This window comes from Trachemys scripta, chromosome 10 (assembly GCF_013100865.1).
Source record: "Trachemys scripta elegans isolate TJP31775 chromosome 10, CAS_Tse_1.0, whole genome shotgun sequence".
Taxonomy (NCBI): domain Eukaryota; kingdom Metazoa; phylum Chordata; order Testudines; family Emydidae; genus Trachemys; species Trachemys scripta.
The window spans coordinates 53,083,185-53,105,581 of record NC_048307.1 but is presented as its reverse complement, the minus strand read 5'-3'; the positions used below and the strand labels follow the sequence as shown (position 1 = coordinate 53,105,581).

At 49.9% G+C, this 22,397-nt stretch overlaps 1 protein-coding gene across 5 annotated transcripts in view; it reads right to left on the bottom strand.

Annotated features, from left to right (window-relative positions):
• Positions 1-22,397, bottom strand: part of VPS13C (vacuolar protein sorting 13 homolog C) — a 215,679-nt gene that overhangs the window by 63,141 nt on the left and 130,141 nt on the right. For all 5 annotated transcript variants that reach the window (XM_034783883.1, XM_034783879.1, XM_034783880.1 and 2 more), the window contains 5 exons: positions 21,285-21,374; positions 12,995-13,150; positions 11,796-12,060; positions 10,709-10,869; positions 4,699-4,820 (listed from right to left, as the gene is read on the bottom strand). In XM_034783883.1, the coding sequence (XP_034639774.1) occupies positions 4,699-4,820; positions 10,709-10,869; positions 11,796-12,060; positions 12,995-13,150; positions 21,285-21,374 (794 nt within the window). The remainder of the gene's footprint in view (positions 1-4,698; positions 4,821-10,708; positions 10,870-11,795; positions 12,061-12,994; positions 13,151-21,284; positions 21,375-22,397) is intronic.

Here is a 22,397-nt window from a genome sequence, read left to right as displayed (position 1 = left end):
GTCTTTATTAACGGCAGCACCACCTGGGAAGGTCCTTCTGGGGCAAGAATGTCCACCATTGGGTCTTCTGCCTTAACCACTTCCTCCGCCTCCAAGCTCATGTTGCAGGCAATGTGACGGAGGAGGTCTTGGTGTGCCCTGTGGTCAATGGGCAGGGGCCCTACAGCTGACGCTCCTGCTAGCACCTCGTCAGGTGAGGAAGCTGAAGGTCGCCAGCAGTGGTACAGGGTCCTCCCTGGCTCTCGAGCTGCCTGGGTTGCTCTTGGACTGCACCAGGCTCCAACACTGGCTCCTCAGAGGCAGCTATCTCATGAAGTGTTGGCAGGTATTGGGCAGGTTCCATGCCCACCTCCTCAGTCTGCGGGGGCGGCCAGGAGAGGGTTGCTTCAGCTCCCCGCGGAGCGGGTCTATCCTTAGGTGACTGGTAAGGAGAGCATCCCGAGGTCACCGATCTAGAACTTCTGGAAGGGGTACCCTGGGCCTGATGGTAAACCCAGTGGGTCCAAAAAGGCCATTGCTCAGGGAGTTGCCACTGTGGCTGCCAAGCCGCACGCACATCCCTTCGGCACCTGCTCAACCTGTGCTGACTGCGCCTTGAATAGTAGGAGTCTCTATCAGAGTCTTAAGAATCCAAGGGCGAAGACCATGGCAGTGCTGAGGCCCCAAGGATCAGCCATTGGTGCTGCAAGAAAGAAGCAGGGGACCGGTGCCGCGACGATCTTGCCGATGACCAGTGCTGACAGTCTGGTGAGGGAGACCGGTGCCGCTTATCCCATAACGGCAATCGGCTTCTGCGCTCTGGTGCTGCTTGTGAGGGCGTTATGGATCGGTGCCAATGCGTGCTTGGTGCCGGGAAGATGGAACACTGCGCCCCCGATGCAAGGCATGTTCCCACTGAGCACGGTGCTGGGGAATGATGTGGCGATGGTGATCAGGAGCGGTGCCGGGCACGATGCCGGTCCAGTGACAGAGCGCTGCATCGTTGCAGGCTTGCCTCTGGACGGTGCCGGTCTCACCGGTACCAGAGGCTTGTCCCTGAGAACCGGGGGCCTGGGCCGCAGTCATCTCTATGAGATCCCTTGCAGCCTCAAAGTGTCCGGGGTGGAGAGTGGCTCCAATACCTCCACCTGGCCGTGCCCTGCCAGAGAGTCACTTCGCGCTGGACTCAATGGTGCCTTCCTGGGCACCGGAGTGGATGGCACCGACTCATGGTGCTTGGGAACCAGGTCTTTGCGCGGGTGCCGCAAAGCATCCCCTGGCAGTCCGAGAGTTCTGTGAGGGGAGCATTCTCTCTCAGGCTTTTTGCAATTGTGAGGCACCGGAGAAGTGGAGCAGTGCTGGGGCGCTGCACCTTTTTGCGGTGCCGGCGATCACCAATGCCAACGATCTCCTTCAGTAGAGTCCTTCCTTGGCTCCAAATCGCAAACAGACACCGGAGCGCTCTGCACTGAGGCGCTCGATCCAGAGCCTTGGCGGTCCATGAGCAGCTGCCTCAAATGGAAAACCCGCTCCTTCTTGATCCTGGGCTTAAACGCCCTGCAAATCTTGCAACACTCAGACCGATATGCTTCCCCCAGACACCTCAGACAAGAGTCATGGGGGTCACTGTTTGGCATAGACTTGTGGCATGTGCTGCAAGCCTTAAAACTGTGGGCTCGTAGCATGCCCTGGAGCCCCAAAAACTGTGAAGAGGTGGAAACTATTCTGCTCACACCCTCTATAGTAACTAACTACACTAATACTACAACTAACAACTACAAAACAATAGAGAAGAAGAACAATTAACTAGGCAAAGGGAGCACTTGCAAAGCAAGTGAGACACAGTTCCAGTGCTGCCATGGGCAATAAGAAGGAACTGAATGGGGTGGGGTCACGTCAGCAGGGTGATATATTGAGTGCCATGAAGGCGCCACTCCAGGGCGCTCCCTAGCCAACCCGACAGAAGCTGCTAAGGGGAAAAGTTTCCAACAACCGTGCACATGGCGTGCGCACACCTGATTGGAATCGATGTGAACAAGCACCCGAAGAAGAACTAAAAATTAATGGTAGCTTACATACAAGTGATCATGAGTTGATCACATTTATAACATGCAAGCAGAATAAAGTCCAGACCAGTAATACGTATACTTGGTTCTTTAATAGTGTCAATTTCACAAAGCTGAAAACAATTATGAGCCCAATCAGCTGGGAGGAAGAGTTTAGTGAGAAAAATGTGCATAATAATTGGCAACCATTTAAGAACACCTTACTAGACACCCAAAAAGCCACAATTCCACAACCGAGGATGAAGGCAGTGTTGGCAATAAACTGACCTGATTTAGAGGGAAAATGAAGGCAGCTGTAAAAAAAAAAAAAAAATACAACAAATGGAAGAAAGGGGAATCTGATAGTAACCAATATAAATCAGAAGTTAGGAATTGTAGAAAATTGATCAAGAAAGCCAAGGGATAGATACAAGGAAAAATCTATGGCCAGCCGAGTTAAGTCCAATAAGGAGTTTTTTAAACATATTAGAAACAACAAGAATCCCAACAATGGTATGGGCCCATTATTAGATGGAAATGATAGAATCATCAATAATAATGCAGAAAAGGTAGAAGTGTTAAATAAATATTTCTGATCTGTATCTGGGGACAAAACATGATATAGCCTCATTGGGGAATGGTAACACTCTCTCCATTCCACTAGTACCTCTGGAGGATGTTAAACAGCAGCTACTAAAGATACACATTTTTGCACCCAACAGTTTTAAAAGAGCTGGGTGAGGAGCTCACTGGACCATTAACACTGATTTTTAACAAGCCTTGGAGCACTGGGGACGTTTCAGAAGATTGGAAGAAAGCTAATATTGTGCCAACTTTTCAAAAGGGCTGATGGGATGAAGTGGCTAAGTAGACACCTTTCAGCTTGACATCAATCCTGGGGAAGATATTGGAGCAGCTGATAGGGCAATCCAATAAAGAACTGAAGGAGGATAATGTAGTTAATGCAAATCAGAATGGGTTTATGGATACTAGATCCGTCAAACTAACCTGATATCTTTTTTTGATGAGATGACAAGTTTGATTGACTAAAGTAATAGTGTTGATGTAACATACTTTGACTTGATACCATGTGGCATTTTCTTACAAAACTAGAATATAAAATTAACATAGCACACATTAAACAGATTAAAAATTGGCTAACTGATAGGTCTCAAAATAGAACTGTAAATGGGAACTCCTCATTGAACACGTCTGTGTTCAGTGGGGTCCCACAGGGTTTGGTTCATGGCCCTATGCTATTGAACATTTTTATTAAGGACCTGGAAGGAAACTTAACATCATCACTGATAAAATTTGCAGATGACACAAAAAAGAAGAGAACAGGCCACTGATTCAGAGTGAGCTAGGTCACTCGGTAAACTGGATGCAAGCAAATAATATATGTTTTAATACACTGTAATACAAATGTAAACATATACATCTGGGAAACAAATAACAGTCGATATGTACAGGATTGGGGACACTACTCTGGGAAGCAGTGACTCGAAAAAAGATTTTGCAGTTGAGATAGATAATCAGCTTTACATGAGCTCCCAGTGTGACACTGTGAGCAAAAGAAATAATGTGATCCTGGGATTCTTAGAATCTATGAACTCTAAATTCTGTAAAGCCAATAGAAACTGATGGGTTAAACTGAGTCCTTATGAGACACCAAATGTAGTTTATTTCTAATTAGGTCTGACTTGGATTCCACTGTTTAATTCTGGTTTAGCCTATGATTCTTTGGATATATCATTCATCTTGATGAGTGTTTCACCAGACACAGGATGACAGAAGGTTAAATGAACTGTGACACCTGGAGACCTCAATGAAAATATGGACATTGGAGACTCATATGAGAACCTATCTGCCCCTCCCAAAACCATCTGTCACCTTCTCAAATTTCTGCTTAAGTAAGGTTCACAGTTCTAATATCCCATCTGTTTTAGACCAGAATTCCACTGACATGCAAGTGTTTAGAAGCTTCTGCATTCTCTCAAGTCTTAAAGTACTGAAATTCACAATAAAAACATCAACAACTAAATATAAACACATTGTAAGTAAGATACACTATAAAGGAAAAAAGGAGTTAAAAATTGGGGAGGGGAAAGTAAACAATGGAAATAATAAACAATGATTCAAAAATACAACCTAAAAAGCCAAAGTGTTTCAATGAAAAAGCATGTAAATGCTATACCATTCCTACCAAAGATAATGGATTGACTTTGTCCCTGGATCTTAGAAAATCTCCTCTCATTGCTCGTTATTTCAGGTCAGATTTAAAAAAAAAGTTAGATTTGCAAATGCAGTTATGATTAGGCAAATGGTGTAATTGTTTACAAAATATGAATAACAACCATGGTTGTGTTAATGCAATACAAGCAACTGCACAAATGTAAACTGCGACCATTTTGAAGGACCATTTGCCCTTTATTATTACTATTTTTGGGGCTTTTTTTTAAATGCACCCAGTTGCATTATATCATTGTTTTAAAAAAAAATAAATATCATTTGGCTTTTGTCAATTTAATCATGACAAAAGCCCAGCACAAGATGAGTATGAGTGGTACCTAGTAAGACTAATGGACTGAGTTGGCAAAAAAAATATTTTGATTCAAATAATGGTAATTTTACATCACACGCTTTAAGATTTGGCATTACAGAATAAGTGTACCTGTATGAATCTAAAGGAACATGGAATTCCTCTTCAGGCTTAGATACTCCTATTGGCTCCAGGAGTCTAACATCTCTGACAAACTTGTAGATTGTAAATGGGACAGAGAAATGATTCTTGATCTATGATAAAAATGTATACGTCTCATTAAATATATTTCACAAATTTCAAAATGAAAATATGAACTATACATAATGTACAAAAATCAGTAAATCTAATTAGGATGCTCCTTTGCAAAAAAACGGTTACTCACCTTTGTAACTGTTGTTCTTCGAGATGTGTTGCTCATATCCATTCCAATTAGGTGTGCGCGCGCTGCGTGCACGATCGTCGGATAAATTTTCTACCCTAGCAACACCCGGTGAGTCGGCTGTGGAGCCCCCTGGAGTGGCGCTTTCATGGTGCCGGATATATACCCCAGCCGACCCAGCGCCCCCTGAGTTCCTTCTTGCCGGCTACTCCGACAGTGAGGAAGGAGGGCGGGTTTGGAATGGATATGAGCAACACATCTCGAAGAACAACAGTTACAAAGGTGAGTAACCGTTTTTTCTTCTTCGAGTGCTTGCTCATATCGATTCCAATTAGGTGACTACCAAGCCTTACCTAGGTGGTGGGGTCGGAGTGAGACATCGCTGTGTGCAAAACCGCTGATCCGAATGCAGCATCGTCTCTGGACTGCTGTACCAGCGCATAGTGAGCGGCGAAGGTGTGGACCGATGACCAAACCGCCGCTTTACAAATGTCCTGGATCGGGACATGAGCCAGGAAGGCAGTCGAGGAGGCTTGGGCCCTCGTGGAGTGGGCGGTGAAGCGTGGCGTCGGGACACTGGCCAAGTCGTAGCAAGCACGAATGCAGGACGTGATCCAAGAGGAGAGACGTTGTGAGGAGACCGGTAAGCCTTTCATCCGGTTGGCCACTGAAACGAAGAGTTGTGTCGTCTTCCTAAACGGCTTTGTACGCTCAATATAGAAAGCCAGGGCCCTGCGTACGTCCAAGGAATGCATACGCTGGTCTCGACGGGTAGCGTGCGGCTTAGGATGGAAGACCGGGAGAAATATATCCTGGTTCACATGGAAAGCTGAAACTACCTTGGGGAGAAAGGCAGGGTGGGGGCGGAGCTGCACCTTGTCTTTGTGGAAAACTGTGTATGGAAGCTCAGACATGAGCCCCCTGATTTCAGAAACGCTCCTTGCTGAAGTGATGGCTCGAACCGGGGCCCTGTGAGCTTGGAGAGAACCAGGTTGAGGTCCCACGCCGTCACGGGTTGTCGTTGCTGTGGGTACAGCCGGTCTAAGCCCTTGAGGAATCTGACGACCATCGAGTTAGAGAAGACTGAGGAAGCGAGTTCTTCTGGGTGGAAAGCCAATATAGCGGCCAGGTGCACCCTGATTGAAGATATCGCCAAACCCTGCTGTTTCAGCGATAGGAGATATTCGAGTATAAAAGGAATAGATGCCTGCAAGGGGGGGCGTGGTCCGGTCCTTGCACCAACAGGAGAACCGTTTCCACTTGGCTAAATAAGTGGTCCGTGTAGCAGGCTTTCTACTTCCCAGCAGAATCTGCTGCACGGGATGTGAGCATTGTAGCTCTGTTCGATTCAACCATGGAGCATCCACGCCGTGAGGTGGAGCGATTGCAAGTCGGGGTGACAGAGTCGGCCGTGGTCCTGAGAGATGAGGTCTGGACACAAGGGAAGCGTCATCGGAGTTTGAACCGATAGCTCCAGAAGTGTGGTGTACCAGTGCTGCCTTGGCCAAGCTGGAGCGACTAGAATCATACGTGCCTGGTCTCTGCGTAACTTTAGCAGTACCCTGTGGACCAGTGGGAATGGAGGAAAAGCGTAGAACAGCTGGTCTTTCCACGTCAGAAGGAAAGCGTCTGACAGGGAGCCCGGAGATCGCCCTTGTAGGGAGCAGAACGCGTGGCACTTCCTGTTGGCTCGAGATGCGAACAGGTCGACCTGGGGAAATCCCCACCTCTGGAAGATGGAATAGATGATGTCTGGACGAATCGACCACTCGTGCGTCTAGAAAGACCTGCTGAGACGGTCCGCTAGAGTGTTCTGGACTCCAGGAAGGAACGATGCCGTGAGATGTATCGAGTGGACAATGCAGAACTCCCACAGGCGAATGGCCTCTTGGCATAGGACAGACGACCAGGCTCCTCCTTGCTTATTGATGTAGAACATGGCCGTGGTGTTGTCTGTGAGGACTGACACACAACGGCCATGCAGGAGACCCAGAAATACCTGACAGGCTAGGCACACCGCCATCAGCTCTCGAACGTTTATGTGCAGAGCCAGTTGGGATGCGGTCCACAGGCCCTGGGTATGGTGCTCCCCGAGGTGAGCGCCCCACCCTAGAGATGAAGCGTCTGTGACCAGGTGCAGGGAGGGTTGTGGGGCATGAAACAGCACTCCAGCGCAAACCGCCTTGTGATCCAGCCACCAAGTGAGAGAGGTCAAGACAGAGTTCGGAACCGTGACCACCATGCTCGGGTTGTCCCGATAAGGGCGGTACACCGACGATACCCAGGCCTGAAGTGGGCGAAGCCAAAGTCTGTAGGGTGACCAGATGTCCCAATTTTATCAGGACTGTCCCGATATTTGCTTCTTTGTCCCACGTCCCAACACTGGACAAAAAAGAAATTTTGCCCTCCGCTCTGGCGCTCGCGCCCCCCCCCCACCCCTGCTCCGCCCTCTCCTTCCCCCATTGGCTCCCTCCCCAAATCCCCGCCTCTTCCCCAACCATGCAGCATTCCTCCTCCCTCCCAGGCTTGCAGCATGGCGGCGCAAGCCTGGAGGGAGGGGGTGGCGGTGGGGAGCGTATCCCCTCTCCACCGTGCAAAGGACCCAACGGTCCGAGGTTATAAGGGACCAAGCACGGTGGAAACGGGAGAGGCGATCCCGAAAGGAGGGAGATGGATCCTGGGTAGTGGCTGGGGCGCCGTCCTCGAGCGAACGTTCAAAAGTTTTGTCTAGGACCTGAAGGTGGCCGAGGCAGGCCCTGGTTCTGACCAGGCTGAGGGGTCGACCTTCGTCTACCACCTCGACCCCGCCTTCTGGGAAAGTCCTGTCTCAGACGAGGCGGGGGAGGGTAGAACCTTTGCGGCTGGGGCCGAAAGGGTCTGCGCTGGGGCCCTGGGACATGCATCCCCAGGGAGCGCATGATAGTTCGAGTCCTTGAGGCTCTGCAATTGAGAGTCCGTCTTATCCGAGAACAGTCCCTGGCCCTCGAACGGTAAATCCTGCAGGGTCTGCTGCAGTTCTGGCGGCAAGCCCGAAACCTGGAGCCAGGAGACGCGTCGCATGGCTATGCCCGATGCTAGAGTCCTGGTGGCAGAGTCTGCTATGTCCAAAGAGGCTTGCAAGGAGGTCCTAGCCACCTTCTTACCTTCCTCCACTAAGGCCCTGAACTCCTTTCTTGAGTCCTGGGGAACCAACTCTTTGAATTTACCCATGGAGTTCCATGTAACTGTAGCGGCTCAAGAGCACCTGTAGGTTCGTGGCTCTGAGCTGCAAACCCCCGGCGGAGTACACTTTATGCCCGAACAAATCGAAGCATTTAGCGTCCTTCGATTTGGGCGCTGCCGCCTGCTGGCCATGACACTCTCTTGGGTTCACCGAGGACACGACCAGTGAACACAGTGGAGGGTGCGTATATAAGTACTCATAGTCCTTGGATGGGACAAAGTACTTTCTTTCTACCCCTCTGGCTGTGGGTGGAATGGAGGCAGGGGTTTGCCATATGGTAGTGGCATTAGCCTGAATCGTCTGAATCAGTGGTAATGCCACCCGGGATGGGGCATCAGCCGACAGGATGTTCACCACTGGGTCCTGCACCTCTATCATCTCCTCCGCCTGGAGGTCCATATTATGTGCCACCCTACGTAATAGGTCCTGGTGGGCACGAAGATCTATTGGGGGCGGGCCCGAGGCTGATGTGCCCGCCACCGCCTCATCCAGGGAAGATGAGGATGCCGCCTCCGGGGGCAAGGGGTTCAAAGGGGGGTCCGGCTCTCCCTGAATCGGAGGGTCTCCTGCCCTGGGGTCTAGGGCCTGAGGTGTAGGCACAGGAGCCTCCATGCCCCCTGGGGGAGGACGGGAGATGGTAGCCTCCGGGACTCTGGGCTCGGAGCGTGCCGAGCGAGAGGCTGATGGTGGAGCCCCTTGCGCTTGGTGATACGCCCACAGAGTCCAGAAAGACCAATGCGTAGGGTCCTGTGCAGGGTCCACTGCCCCCTCCTGCCAGTGAGCCAAGTCATCAGCAGCTTGACCCTGAGGAGGGTATGCTGATCGCGAAGCGCCGGAGGAGCGAGACGCTGATCTTGAGGGCCAAGGCGGTGCAGAACGCATCTGAATGGGCTCCGTACAATACGGTGCCGGTCCGCAGGCGAGATCGGTGCCGGGATCCAGATCTGGACCGAGACAACGATGACCGCCTGTAGATGTGGTGCCGGGAGCGGCCCCTTGAACTGGAGCGGTGCTCATACCGGTGCCGAGAGTTACGTCGCGACTCCGATCGGTACCAATGATCCCGACGGTGCCGAGACGTAGATCGGTGCCGTAAAGAGGACCTAGGCCGCGAGTACGACCGATGCCGGGGTGAAAGTCGGCGCCAGGACTGCGAGCGGCGTCGGGACCTGCTCTGAGACCTGGAGCAGTGCCGCGAGTCCACGCTCGGAGACGGCGGGCGTACCAGTGCAGGCTTTCCCCTGGATTGCACTGACCGAAGGGCGGGCGGTGCTGCAGGTTGAGATGGCACCGGCTCCGTGAGAGCGATGANGGCGCTGCGCACCGAAGCGCTCGGTGCCGGAACTTGGCGCGCCGAGGTAGGATCTGGGCTAAGTGCTGCCTCCATGAGGAGCTGCTTGAGTCGAAAGTCCCACTCCTTTTTGGTCCTGGGTCTGAAAGCCTTACAGATTTTGCACTTATCTGTTTGGTGGGACTCTCCTAAAAACTTCAGACACGAGTCGTGTGGATCTCCGGTTGGCATAGGCTTAGCACAGGACGCGCACGGCTTAAAGCCAGGAGCCTTGGGCATGAGCCCGGCTATGCGCCGGGGGAAAAGGGGGGAGAAGCAACCCCCTTAACCCCCGCTAACTATTTACAAGTATTTAACAATGAACTACGAACAGGAATAACTAATCTAAAGAACATACAACTATAACTACAACTATAACTATAAGAATTAACTGGATAAGCTAGAGAGAGTGGAGAACAGCTATGCCGCGCTCCACAGTTCCAACGACCGTCAGGGGCGGTAAGAAGGAACTGAGGGGGCGCTGGGTCGGCTGGGGTATATATCCGGCGCCATGAAGGCACCACTCCAGGGGGCTCCACAGCCGACCCACCGGGTGTTGCTAAGGTAGAAAATTTATCCGACGATCGTGCACGTGGCGCGCGCACACCTAATTGGAATCGATATGAGCAAGCACTTGAAGAAGAACTGAAACTTATAAGGATTTGTCCTCAGAAAGTAACTAATGTGTACCTAAACCAAAAAAAGCTATGTGAAACATCAAAATAACAACAACACAATCATGCTATTTTGCAGCTACTCATTAACAATATTATTTGCTTGGAAGAGAACACTGCATCTTGCAGTACAAATTACATATTGAAAACATATAGCTTAGAGCTACAGGAGAGCCAGTTTAAGCCACAATTTAATAACTACCATCTTTAAAGGGAATGTAGCCAAGGTATCACTTCTATCCATTATAGGTATTTAACATAAAACAGATTTTTATACCAACATATGCATACGTCTCCATTCAAATCCTATTACACATTTAAAATTACAATCTCAAACGTAAATTTAAAACAATACTACTTACATTTATGAAATAATTGCTTTTACTTTATATGTTTGTGTTTGCCTTTTGCTGAAGAATAATCTCAAAATGTATTAAGAAAAAAGGAAGCCGAAGTTACTCTCCAGAAGTAAACAAACTTTAAGCAGTGGCCTTGAGCTTATTTAACTTTATGCATTTTATTATAGATTTTACCTGCAGAGGAGACCGTATGGTAATAACTTTATTCCCTTCTGTTGCATCTATCTGTACCAGAACAGAGTCCGAGTGGTCGACAAGAGGAGTTCGTACGCTGTGCAATCGTCGGCCTGGTTTTGCTATGGGGATGTTTGCCACTTCTGTATAGCCTAGAGGCGCTGTTTTACAAAACAATACTGGTATGTGATTCTGCAAACTTACAAAACAAATCATTACCATTTTCAAGCAAGCATGCAATGCTAGCCCCTTAATACAATTACCCCATAGCCTCCAACCTAAGAAACCTCAGAGGTTGTGTTTCTGCCCCACAATAACTAGAAAATGGTTAACCAGAAGGGAAAATTAAAAGTAAGTTTTAAGTCAATAATGGCTGGGAAAACCAAGTATGATGCCACCAGCCTCTACAACGGATCCTTGCTACATAATGGATATAGATCATGAGGCACTCTCAGCTATTTGTTAGGTGAATGAATTGAAGTCTTTCACACAGAAGCAACTCAAGATTCTTAATACGGAGGAGATGGGGGAATGCCAGTATAGTAGGATCTACACTATCGTACTCCCTCCAAGGAAATGACCAGCACAACTTGCCATGTGGGAACTCCTGACTACTGCAAAGAGACTGAATCTAGCTATATAAAGTGAGTGGTGACAGCTGGATCTCCATTTGGGGAGGTCAGCAGGCCAGATGAGTTGCAGTCGCATCAGCTCACAAGCTAACCTAGTTCTCCGAAGGAGTGGAAAGATGTTCTACCTGCCTGTGCTTCTTATTAACCTTTAGTTCGATTATTAGGGAAGTAAAGGAAAAGGGACTTGAATTTTCCCCACTCTTTTCCCAGCACCCAAGTCAGTGTTATGAGAAATTGACTATGGAGTGGCAACCCTGGCTCAAGGAAACATCTAGCAGGGGCAAGAGTAAAGACACTTGCCAGCTGGTGGCTAGCAGTTGTCTCCAGGTTGAACAAGGAAATTCAGTGGTTAAGTTTGACCACATGGTACTTGGTCCATGGACTACCCTAGTAACTCTCCCCTGAATCGCTTCACCAAGCACAATTGCTACCAACAGTTATCCATTGCACACTACCTATGCTCAAAGTGAACAGGCAGCTCTCTTGACGGTATAATGCAGACAGCTTTCCTCGATGCAGAGGTTCCAAAACTGAATATTCCAGTTCCAATTTCTGACCAATTTCTACATCATGAATATCTTCTTTTAAGGTTGAACCAACCACTCGAAGATTGATGGTAGGATGCACTTTGAGAGGGACACCCAGTGCATTTTTCACTGTAAAAGGAGCCCTATCTTTTAAAGAATAATCAAAAGTGGAGGCAGTCCCTTCAGAAAATGCCTGTAAGAAAGTACAACAATAAGATTTTTAAAGGATAGTGGTCATGATAGAATAAAACATCTTAACCAGTTAACATAAAAACATCCATACACAATACTGCCTTCTTTACAGAAGCAACAGTATATACTGTATATCACAAAGTATGTGCTTTTGGAATGACTGTATAAAAGCAATATTCAGTATTTTGAAGTAATCTGATATTACATAAATTAATATAAGAGTCATTTTCACCACGCTAAAACGTAAATTCCATTAACATTATTATAACTTATATGATCATTGTTAATTTATGAATAAGAAGTCTAATATAATTACCACCTACATAGACAAACCCAATTTACATTTATTTAGTAAAGTATCAGTGAGCAATATCCATACAATAGAACATCTTCTGGGACATGAACAAGCATGTCCTGCCTCCTCAAGAGTAAGAGGAAAATACAATAGAAGTTTAGCACACTGGTGGGCTGCAGAGGCTTGCCTCCATTAAATTTGAAAGGCCAACAGTCAGCAAGTATCTTTTTTCCCCAGTATGCCTATTGAAAGGCAACCCTATAATGAAGAGACCAGGGATCAGATTGATCATGCACCATGGGGAGGGGCTGCTTCTATTGTACCAATTCAGATTAAGTTTTAAGACTCCCACTCAATCATTTCCCTACCACATTTTCTCCCTTTTGAAGTCCTATGTCAGCACCTCCATTTTCATAGTCAAGGGAGCAGCTGGCTTCTTTCTGAACAAGTCAAACTCTCTTTTTAATAGCTAGAAGGATCAACTGTATAGCAAAAGGAAGAATTCACCCCATCACGAAAGACAGAAAATGAGTGAGTGGACGCTCAACCTGACTGGCCGAGCAGAACACTACTAAGAAGAATTTAGGACTGGCCACAAACAAAATTAATTCACGACAAGTCCCGTATTTATTAAAATTACCTTGGCTAAATTATTGAAAACAGCAAGACAACATTTGGATATTGTTATATTCATTGTATCCTTTGAAGAGATGTTAACTGCAGTTTGCGCTTCAGGAAGAACAACAAAATCATCCCCAGGTATCAAACTTTTATCTTGAATAGGGTTAGTCTTTATCTAAAGGAAAAAAACAGCATTAAACCTTCTCTTTGTCTAATTTTATAAGTATGAACACAAACTGTTTCTCCAAATTTACCGTAAGTAGCTTTATGCAGGTTTGCAATTTTCTCTTAAAACTATACTTCACAAACGTGTTGAGAAATTATTAGCAAATTTGTTTAATATGATCTTGTATGCATAATTTATTTCATACCCACCAACATTAAAAGTCAACATAGCACTGTTTTCTGCACTTTCATTCAGGAAAATAGTCAATGGCTTTTAGCTGTTAATATAAGCAAGGCTAAGAGTTTTTCCATTACCACCAATATTCAGGCTCTCACATCTCAAGTGGTAATTGCATTCATTTCCAAGATGTCTAAATTAGTACTTAGCTCTTCCCTTCACCTTTGTCATATCATTATCAGCTAGGCCTCTCTCTTTCGAAGATGCGTCCTTAGGCTCCAGGGTCTTGTTAGCAGTTCAAAGTGAAGTTCTTTTCTGCTGCCTTCCCTATGTCTCAGACTAGGGAAGAGTTCTCCTCCAGTGACCTCCTCACCTTTTTGTCCTAAAGTGGTATTTTTTAGTATCATCACTAAAAGAATTTAGTATCATAACTGGGTGATACTGATTTTTTTTTTTTATTACTTTGTCCTCCTTCAGTTTTTACTAGTTCTTTTAGTTTTGACTAGTTCTTTGTTATGCTCTTAATTTTTTTTTTAAATTGACTACCCAGGGTCCCAAAATCCATCAGAAACTGGAAGAGGCTGTAAAAATTCTCTCTCATACTAAAACATCAGTTTTATTCACAATTTCCAAGTGCAAATCTTATTAAAAAATGGGATACAATCTGTTTATGGGGGACAAAGATTTATTGGAATGCAAAACCAGTACCAGGTGAGAGCTCTTTAAAGTACAGGGCTGTTACTTAAAAGTGCAATTAGGCTCATTGCAATATCCACAAAGGCAGCATTTTCTCCACCTAGGCCTAACAGCATCCCTAAGAAGTGTGGATAATTACCGGGGCGGCTCGATGTTTTTGGCCGCCCCATGCACGGCAGTCAGGCGGCCTTCGGTGACACGCCTGCGGGCGGTCCACTGGTCATGCAGATTCGGCGGCATTTCTGCGGGTGATCTGCTGGTCCCACGCCTTCGGCATACCCGCCGCAGAATTGCCACCGAAGCCGTGGGACCAGCGGACCACCCGCAGGCATGCCGCCGAAGGCTCCCTGACTGCCGCCCTCACAACGACCAGCACGCCGCCCCCTGCGGCTTGCCGCCCCAGGCACGTGCTTGCTGCACTGGTGCCTTGAGCCACCCCTGATAATTACAATTCTCCCTCTATATAAGATGTTTTTAATCACTAGTTAGCAGTGACTATTATCTTGGAAAGTTCTCCTGAAAGCTTGTGTTGCCCCTAAACAAGCATTTAGTATCATGTACAAGGAAGAGAAGACGGTTACTCACCGTTGTAACTGTTGTTCTTCGAGATGTGTTGCTCATATCCATTCCATTAGGTGTGCGCGCGCCGCGTGCACGATCGTCGGAAGATTTTCTACCCTAGCAACACCGGCGGGTCGGCTGTGGAGCCCCCTAGAGTGGCGCCTTCATGGCGCTGAATATATACCCCAGCCGACCCGGCGCCCCCTCAGTTCCTTCTTGCCGGCTACTCCGACAGTGGGGACGGGGGGCGGGTTTGGAATGGATATGAGCAACACATCTTGAAGAACAACAGTTACAACGGTGAGTAACCGTCTTTTCTTCTTCGAGTGCTTGCTCATATCCATTACATTAGGTGACTCCCAAGCCCAACTTAGGTGGTGGGGTCGGAGTGAGACATTGCTGTGTGCAAAACCGCTGACCCGAATGCAGCATCGTCCCTGGACTGCTGCACTAGTGCATAGTGAGCTGTAAACGTGTGGACTGATGACCAAACCGCCGCTCTACAAATGTCCTGTATCGGAACATGTGCCAGGAAAGCAGTCGAGGAGGCTTGGGCCCTCGTGGAGTGAGCGGTGAGGTGCGGTGCTGAGACACCTGCCAGGTCATAGCAAGTCCGGATGCAAGACGTAATCCAGGAGGATAGGCGTTGTGAGGAGACCGGTGAGCCTTTCATTCGGTCGGCCACTGCAACGAAGAGTTGCGTTGTCTTTCTAAAGTGCTTTGTGCGGTCAATATAGAAGGCCAGGGCCCTTCGTACGTCCAGGGAATGCAAACGTTGATCCTGGCGAGTGGCATGTGGTTTGGGATAAAAGACCGGGAGAAATATGTCCTGGTTGATATGAAATGGAGAAACCACCTTAGGGAGAAAGGCAGGATGTGGACGAAGCTGCACTTTATCCTTATGGAAAACTGTATAAGGGGGCTCGGATGTAAGCGCCCTGAGTTCAGAAACGCGCCTTGCTGAGGTGATGGCTACGAGGAAGGCTGTCTTCCAGGATAGATACAAAAGTGAACAGGTGGCTAGTGGTTCAAATGGAGGACCTGTGAGTTTGGAGAGAACCAGATTAAGGTCCCACGTCGGGACGGGCTGACGCTGTTGTGGGTACGTCCGGTCTAAGCCCTTGAGGAATCTAACGACCATCGGGTTAGAGAATACCGAGGACGCGAGTTCCCCTGGGTGAAAGGCTGATATAGCAGCCAGGTGAACTTTGATTGAAGATATCGCTAACCCTTGCTGTTTTAGGGAGAGGAGATATTCCAAAATGAGAGGAATAGGTGCCTGCAACGGGGGCGTGGCTCGTTGTTCGCACCAACAGGAGAACCGTTTCCACTTGGCCAGGTACGTGGTCCGTGTTGAGGGTTTCCTACTGCTCAGCAGAATCTGTTGGACAGAGTGCGAGCATTGCCGCTCTGCCTGGGTGAACCATGGAGCAGCCACGCTGTGAGGTGGAGTGATTGCAGGTCGGGGTGACGCAGCCGACCGTGGTCCTGAGAAATGAGATCCGGACATAATGGAAGCGGGATCGGTGTTTGAACCGAGAGTTCCAACAGTGTGGTGTACCAATGTTGTCTCGGCCACGCTGGAGCGATCAGAATTACCTGTGCCTGGTCTCTGCGCAATTTTAGCAGTACCTTGTGGACCAGAGGAAACGGAGGGAAGGCATAAAACAGGTGGTCTTTCCAGGGAAGGAGAAACGCATCCGAGAGGGAGCCCGGAGCTCGACCTTGTAGGGAGCAGAACACGTGGCACTTCCTGTTGTCTCGAGATGCAAACAGGTCTATCTGGGGAAACCCCCACCTCCGGAAGATGGAATGTATGATGTCCGGACGGATAGACCACTCGTGCGTCTGGAAGGACCTGCTGAGTCGGTCCGCTAGAGTGTTCTGGACTCCAGGGAGGAACGATGCCGTGAGGTGGATTGAGTGGGCGATGCAGAAGTCCCACAGGCGAATGGCCTCTTGGCATAGAATTGACGAACGTGCTCCTCCTTGCTTGTTGATGTAAAACATGGCCGTGGTGTTGTCGATGAGAACTAACACACAACGGCCACGTAGGAGATTGAGGAATGCTTGGCACGCCAGGCGTACCGCCATCAGTTCCCGAACATTGATATGCAGGGCTAACTGGGGTGCAGTCCACAGTCCCTGGGTATGGTGTTCGTTGAGATGGGCGCCCCAACCCAGAGATGAAGCGTCTGTGACCAGGTGCAGAGACGGTTGTGGAGCGTGAAATGGCATCCCCTCGCAGACCACACTGTGATCTAGCCACCAGGTGAGGGAGGCCAGGACCGAGTTCGGGACCGTGACCACCATGTTCAGGCTGTGCCGATGTGGACGGTATATTGAGGACACCCAGGTCTGGAGTGGGCGAAGCCGAAGTCTGGCATGCCTGGTTACGTACGTGCAGGAAGCCATGTGACCCAGCAGGGTAAGGCACGACCTCACCGTGGTAGTTGGGAAGGCCTGTAGCCCTTGGATGAGGCTCGTGATGGTGCCAAATCGGTTGTCTGGCAGGATGGCTTGTGCACGTCTGGAATCTAGAACTGCGCCTATGAAATCTATTCTCTGGGTAGGTTCTAGAGTGGATTTGTCCTTGTTGAGTAGGATACCCAACTCGTTGAATGTGTGCACTATTCTGTGGACGTGAGCTTGAACTTGCTCCTTGGAGCGACCGCGCACCAGCCAGTCGTCTAGGTACGGGAACACCTGTATCCCTTGCCGACGAAGGTACGCTGCCACGACAGCCATACATTTCGTGAACACTCTTGGGGCCGAGGATAGGCCGAAGGGAAGGACTGCAAATTGGTAGTGCACCGTGTTTACCACGAATCGCAGGAAGCGTCTGTGAGGTGGGTAAATTGAGATGTGAAAGTATGCGTCTTTCATGTCGAGGGCGGCGAACCAGTCTCCAGGATCGAGGGAAGGGATAATGGCCCCCAAAGAGACCATGCGGAACTTCAACTTTACTACGAATTTGTTGAGTCCGCGCAAGTCCAAGATGGGCCGCAGACCTCCTTTGGACTTGGGGATCAGGAAGTAACGGGAATAAAATCCCCTGCCCCTTAACTCTATCGGAACCTCCTCTATGGCCCCCATGGCCAGGAGCGTAGAAACCTCCTGTATAAGAAGTTGCTCGTGAGAAGGGTCCCTGAAGAGGGACGGGGAAGGGAGGTGGGAGGGGGGGATAGAAGAAAACTGGATAGTGTATCCCCTCTCCACCGTGCGGAGGACCCAACGGTCCGAAGTTATAAGGGACCAAGCACGGTGGAAGTGGGAGAGACGATCCCGAAAGGAGGGGGCTGGATCCTGGGGGAGGACTGGGGCGCCGTCCTCGACCGCACCTTCAAAAGTTTTGCCTGGGGCCTGAAGGTGGTCTAGGTGGCCCCTGGTTCTGGCCGGGTTGAGGGCCGGTCCACCTTCTCCTACCACCTCGCCCTCGCCTCCGGGCCGAGTCTTGTCTCTGCCGAGGTGGGGGGGGGTAGAAGCGCTGAGGCTGCGGCCTAAATGGTCTGCGCTGAGGGCCCACAACATGCATCCCCAGGGAGCGCATGATTGTTCTCGAGTCCTTGAGGCTCTGCAGGCGAGAGTCCGTCTTGTCCGAGAACAATCCATGTCCCTCAAAGGGCAGATCCTGTAGGGTTTGCTGCAGCTCCGGAGGCAAACCCGAAACTTGAAGCCAGGAGATCCTCCGCATAGCGATACCCGAAGCCAGGGTCCTCGCAGCTGAGTCTGCTATGTCCAAGGAGGCCTGCAAGGAGGTCCGAGCCACCTTCTTACCCTCCTCTACCATGGCTCCAAACTCTTCCCTGGACTCTTGGGGAATCAACTCCTTAAACTTCCCCATAGAGTTCCAGGAGTTAAAATTGTAGTGGCTCAGTAGCGCCTGTTGGTTCGCCGCTCTAAGTTGCAGCCCTCCGGCTGAGTAAACCTTACGGCCAAACAAATCGAGCCGCTTAGCCTCTTTTGATTTAGGCGCTGCAGCCTGCTGGCCGTGGCGCTCTCGTGCGTTCACTGATGCTACCACCAGTGAACACGGTTGGGGGTGGGTATACAAGTACCCGTAGTCCTTAGACGGGACAAAGTACTTCCTTTCCACCCCTCTCGCTGTGGGTGGGATAGAGGCAGGAGTTTGCCATATCGTATCCGCATTGGTTTGTATCGTGCGGATCAGGGGTAACGCCACCCTCGACGGGGCATCCGCTCCGAGGATGTTCACGATAGGGTCCTGTACTTCCACTATCTCCTCCGCCTGCAGGTCCATATTACGGGCCATCCTACGCAGGAGATCCTGGTGAGCCCGAAGATCTATCGGAGGGGGACCCGTACATGAAGTGCCCGCCACTGCCTCATCCGGAGAGGAGGAGGAAGATGCCTCCGGTGGTACTGGATCCAAGGGGGGGTCCTGATCCCCCTGCTCTTGGGCCGGAGCATCACCTGTACTTGGGTCTATGGTGTCAGGTGGCGTGGACACGGAAGCCTCCATGCCCCCTGGCGGAGGCCGAGAGATGGTGGATTCTGGGGCCCTTCTAACCGAGTGACCCGAGCGAGAGGTCGATGGTATTGGAGCCCCTTGCTCCTGGTGGTACGCCCACGGGGTCCAAAACGACCAGTGAGATGGTCCATGAGAGTGGTCCTCTGCCATCTCCTGCCAATGGCCCAAGTTCCGTTCCTCGGCTTGCCCTTGAGGGGGGTATGCCGATCTCGACAGGTCCTCCGAGGAGCGAGACACCGATCTTGACGGCCATGGCGGTGCCGAGAGAGATGAAACGATCCCCGTGGGCTGCGGTGCCGCACGGTACCGGTCCGGAGATGATCTATCTCTGCGCGGTGCCGGCGAACGGTGCCGGGACCGCGATCGGTGCCGATGACCTCGTCGGTGCCGGGAGCCGGATCTGGACCTCGACGAGGACCTGGAGTATGCCCGGTGCCGGGAGCGGCCTCTCGACGTCGAGCGTCGACCGTAGCGGTGCCGAGAACTACGTCTCGACGTTGATCGGTGCCGACGATCATAGCGGTGCCGAGACGTAGAACGGTGCCGCGACAAAGATCTTGGCCGCGAGTACGACCGGTGCCGAGGTGATATTCGGTGCCGGGACTGCGAGCGGCGTGGGGACCTGCTTCTGGACCTGGACCGGTGCCGAGGTTCCAGCCCTTGTGATGGAGGGCGCATCAAGGCAGGTTTCCCCCTTGACTGGACCGGGCGAGTAAACGGTGCCGTCGGTGCCAGTGGTTGAGGCGGTGCCGGCTCCGTGAGAGCTATCAAGTCTCTCGCCGCCACGAAGGTCTCCGGAGTTGACGGGAGTTGTATTACCGCCGGTCTCGGTGGAGACGCTATCTGCACCGGACTCAACGGCCTTGGTGCCGGAGTCGACAGTGCTGGAGGCACCTGTTTCCGGTGCTCCACCGGCGCACTCGGCTCTACCCCCGGCACTGGGGGAGCCGGCGTCTTCGGCACAGAGGTCCCCGTCTTATGGGCTTTTTTATGCCCCGGGGATAATGACCGGCGTCGAGGTACCTGCTGCGGTGCCGACAAGGTCCGGTGCCGGGGAGGTTTGTCCGACACCACCCGCGCTGTCGGCATTGCCGGTGCTGCTGGGGCACTACGCACCGAGGCGCTAGGTGCCGGGGCCTGGCTCGTAGAGGGAGTGTCCGGGCTAAGTGCCGCCTCCATCAGGAGTTGCCGGAGCCGAAAGTCCCGCTCTTTCTTGGTCCTTGGTCTGAAGGCCTTACAGATCTTGCACTTATCTGTTTGGTGGGACTCTCCCAGGCACTTCAGACAGGAGTCGTGCGGGTCGCTCGTGGGCATAGGTTTAGCGCAGGAGGCGCACTGCTTGAAGCCGGGAGCTCTGGGCATGAGCCCGGGCCCGCGGCCGGGGGAGAAAGGGGGAGACGACCCCCTTAGTCCCCTGGACTATTATAACAAATCTAACAACTTTAAAAACTATTTAACTATTAAACTACAAACACTAGAACTATAACTATAACTACAACTGCGAATAACTAACTAAGCTAGGGAGAGTGGAGAACAGCTATGCCGCGCTCCACAGTTCCAACGACCGTCAGGGGCGGTAAGAAGGAACTGAGGGGGCGCCGGGTCGGCTGGGGTATATATTCAGCGCCATGAAGGCGCCACTCTAGGGGGCTCCACAGCCGACCCGCCGGTGTTGCTAGGGTAGAAAATCTTCCGACGATCGTGCACGCGGCACGCGCACACCGAATGGAATGGATATGAGCAAGCACTCGAAGAAGAAGCTATTATATTTAGTTTGAAGGCAGCCTCCTTGAGAATTCCGCAAATATTCAGCATTTTTAACCTAGACAGGTCTGTCTACATGGCAATTAGACACCTACAGTTAGCCTGTGCCGGTTGACTCTGGCTTGCAGGGTTGTAGCTGTTGGCTGTCCCATTGCAGTCTAGACTTCCAGGCTCAAGCTGCAGCCTGAAGTCTGGGACCCTCCCACCTCACAGGACCCTAAAGCCTCAGCTCCAGCCCGAGCCAAGAAGTCAACAGTGCAACTAAACAGCCCTGCAGCCCGAATTAGCTAGCACAGGATAACCATGGGGTTTAAATTGCAGTGTACACATACCCTCAGTCAAAGAGGACAGTATCTGGAAGGTCATGGGTCAATATCTTAATGCATCAACATGTTAAAAAAACTGGTATATTGACAATGAATATTTAATATATTTTCTGTTATGTTTCCATACTTCAAGTTTTAAATTCCATGGTTTCCTTCCTCCATCAATTCGTTCAATAAGAGGCTCCCATACTGCATAAGTTTCATTGTAATAATGAACCTGAAAGAAAATTAAAATTGGGTTGGAAAGCAAAATATATTGTTAGATCACTCCTTATAGTACTAATATTACCATGTTATGAAAGCATATGCATTTCTTCCAACTCAAAATTTCATATAATGGTTCTTTCATTGGATTTAATATTAACTATTATAAAAACACAGACCTTTTTAATGTGTTTAATGAATATCTTTTATTAAAAAACACATATAACAGACTGCACACCAAGCTTAGTTTCCTTACCTTTCATAGCACTAGACTTCTTTCTCAATCTATCACTAAGAAATTGTAACTAGCTCTAAATCTGACTTCGCCTGGACATTCTGATAATTCAAGTTAGTCTATTAGTCAATGCCTAATTCATTAACGTAACCACTGTCCTCTCCCACAGCACCAGTAGGCAGCATCTGGAGACCCAGAAGTCTCAACAGTGTGAGCAGTTCTGGACTCTGTGAGCTGTTTAGTGGGGTTGGGAATTGACCACAGGGTGGGGATGTGTGAGGAAAGGGATTAGAGCATTAGGTAATAGACAGACCCCTGCCAGCACATTCACAATCCTGAACTACAGGGATATCTAGTGTACAGCTAATTAACATGTGTCCACTAACAAGTTAATGGATTTTCTCACCTTTCCCAGCTGCAGGGACCCATTCCTGCCACTTGGACAGCACCAGAGAGTATGGAATAACCCTTTGGGGTCTTGGTGACCTCCCAACCCCATGTGGGACTCAACACCCTCCCCCCGGGATAATTCATCAGAAGGAGTTGTGGCGATAGATAATATTTTAAGCTAGCCAACCATGAGATAGATGCAGTAGCTGTTGATAGTCTGTGTCTACAAGTATACTACAAGCTAGGGGTGTAATTCCCAGCTTGCATAGACATACTCACACTAGCCCTCATTGAGCTAGCCTGATAAAAACAGCAATATAGCCGCAGTAGCACAGGCAGCATCAGCAAGGGCCAACTGCCCACAGTATGTACACATCAGGTTCAGGAAGGTTGGTACTCAGGCTGGCTAGC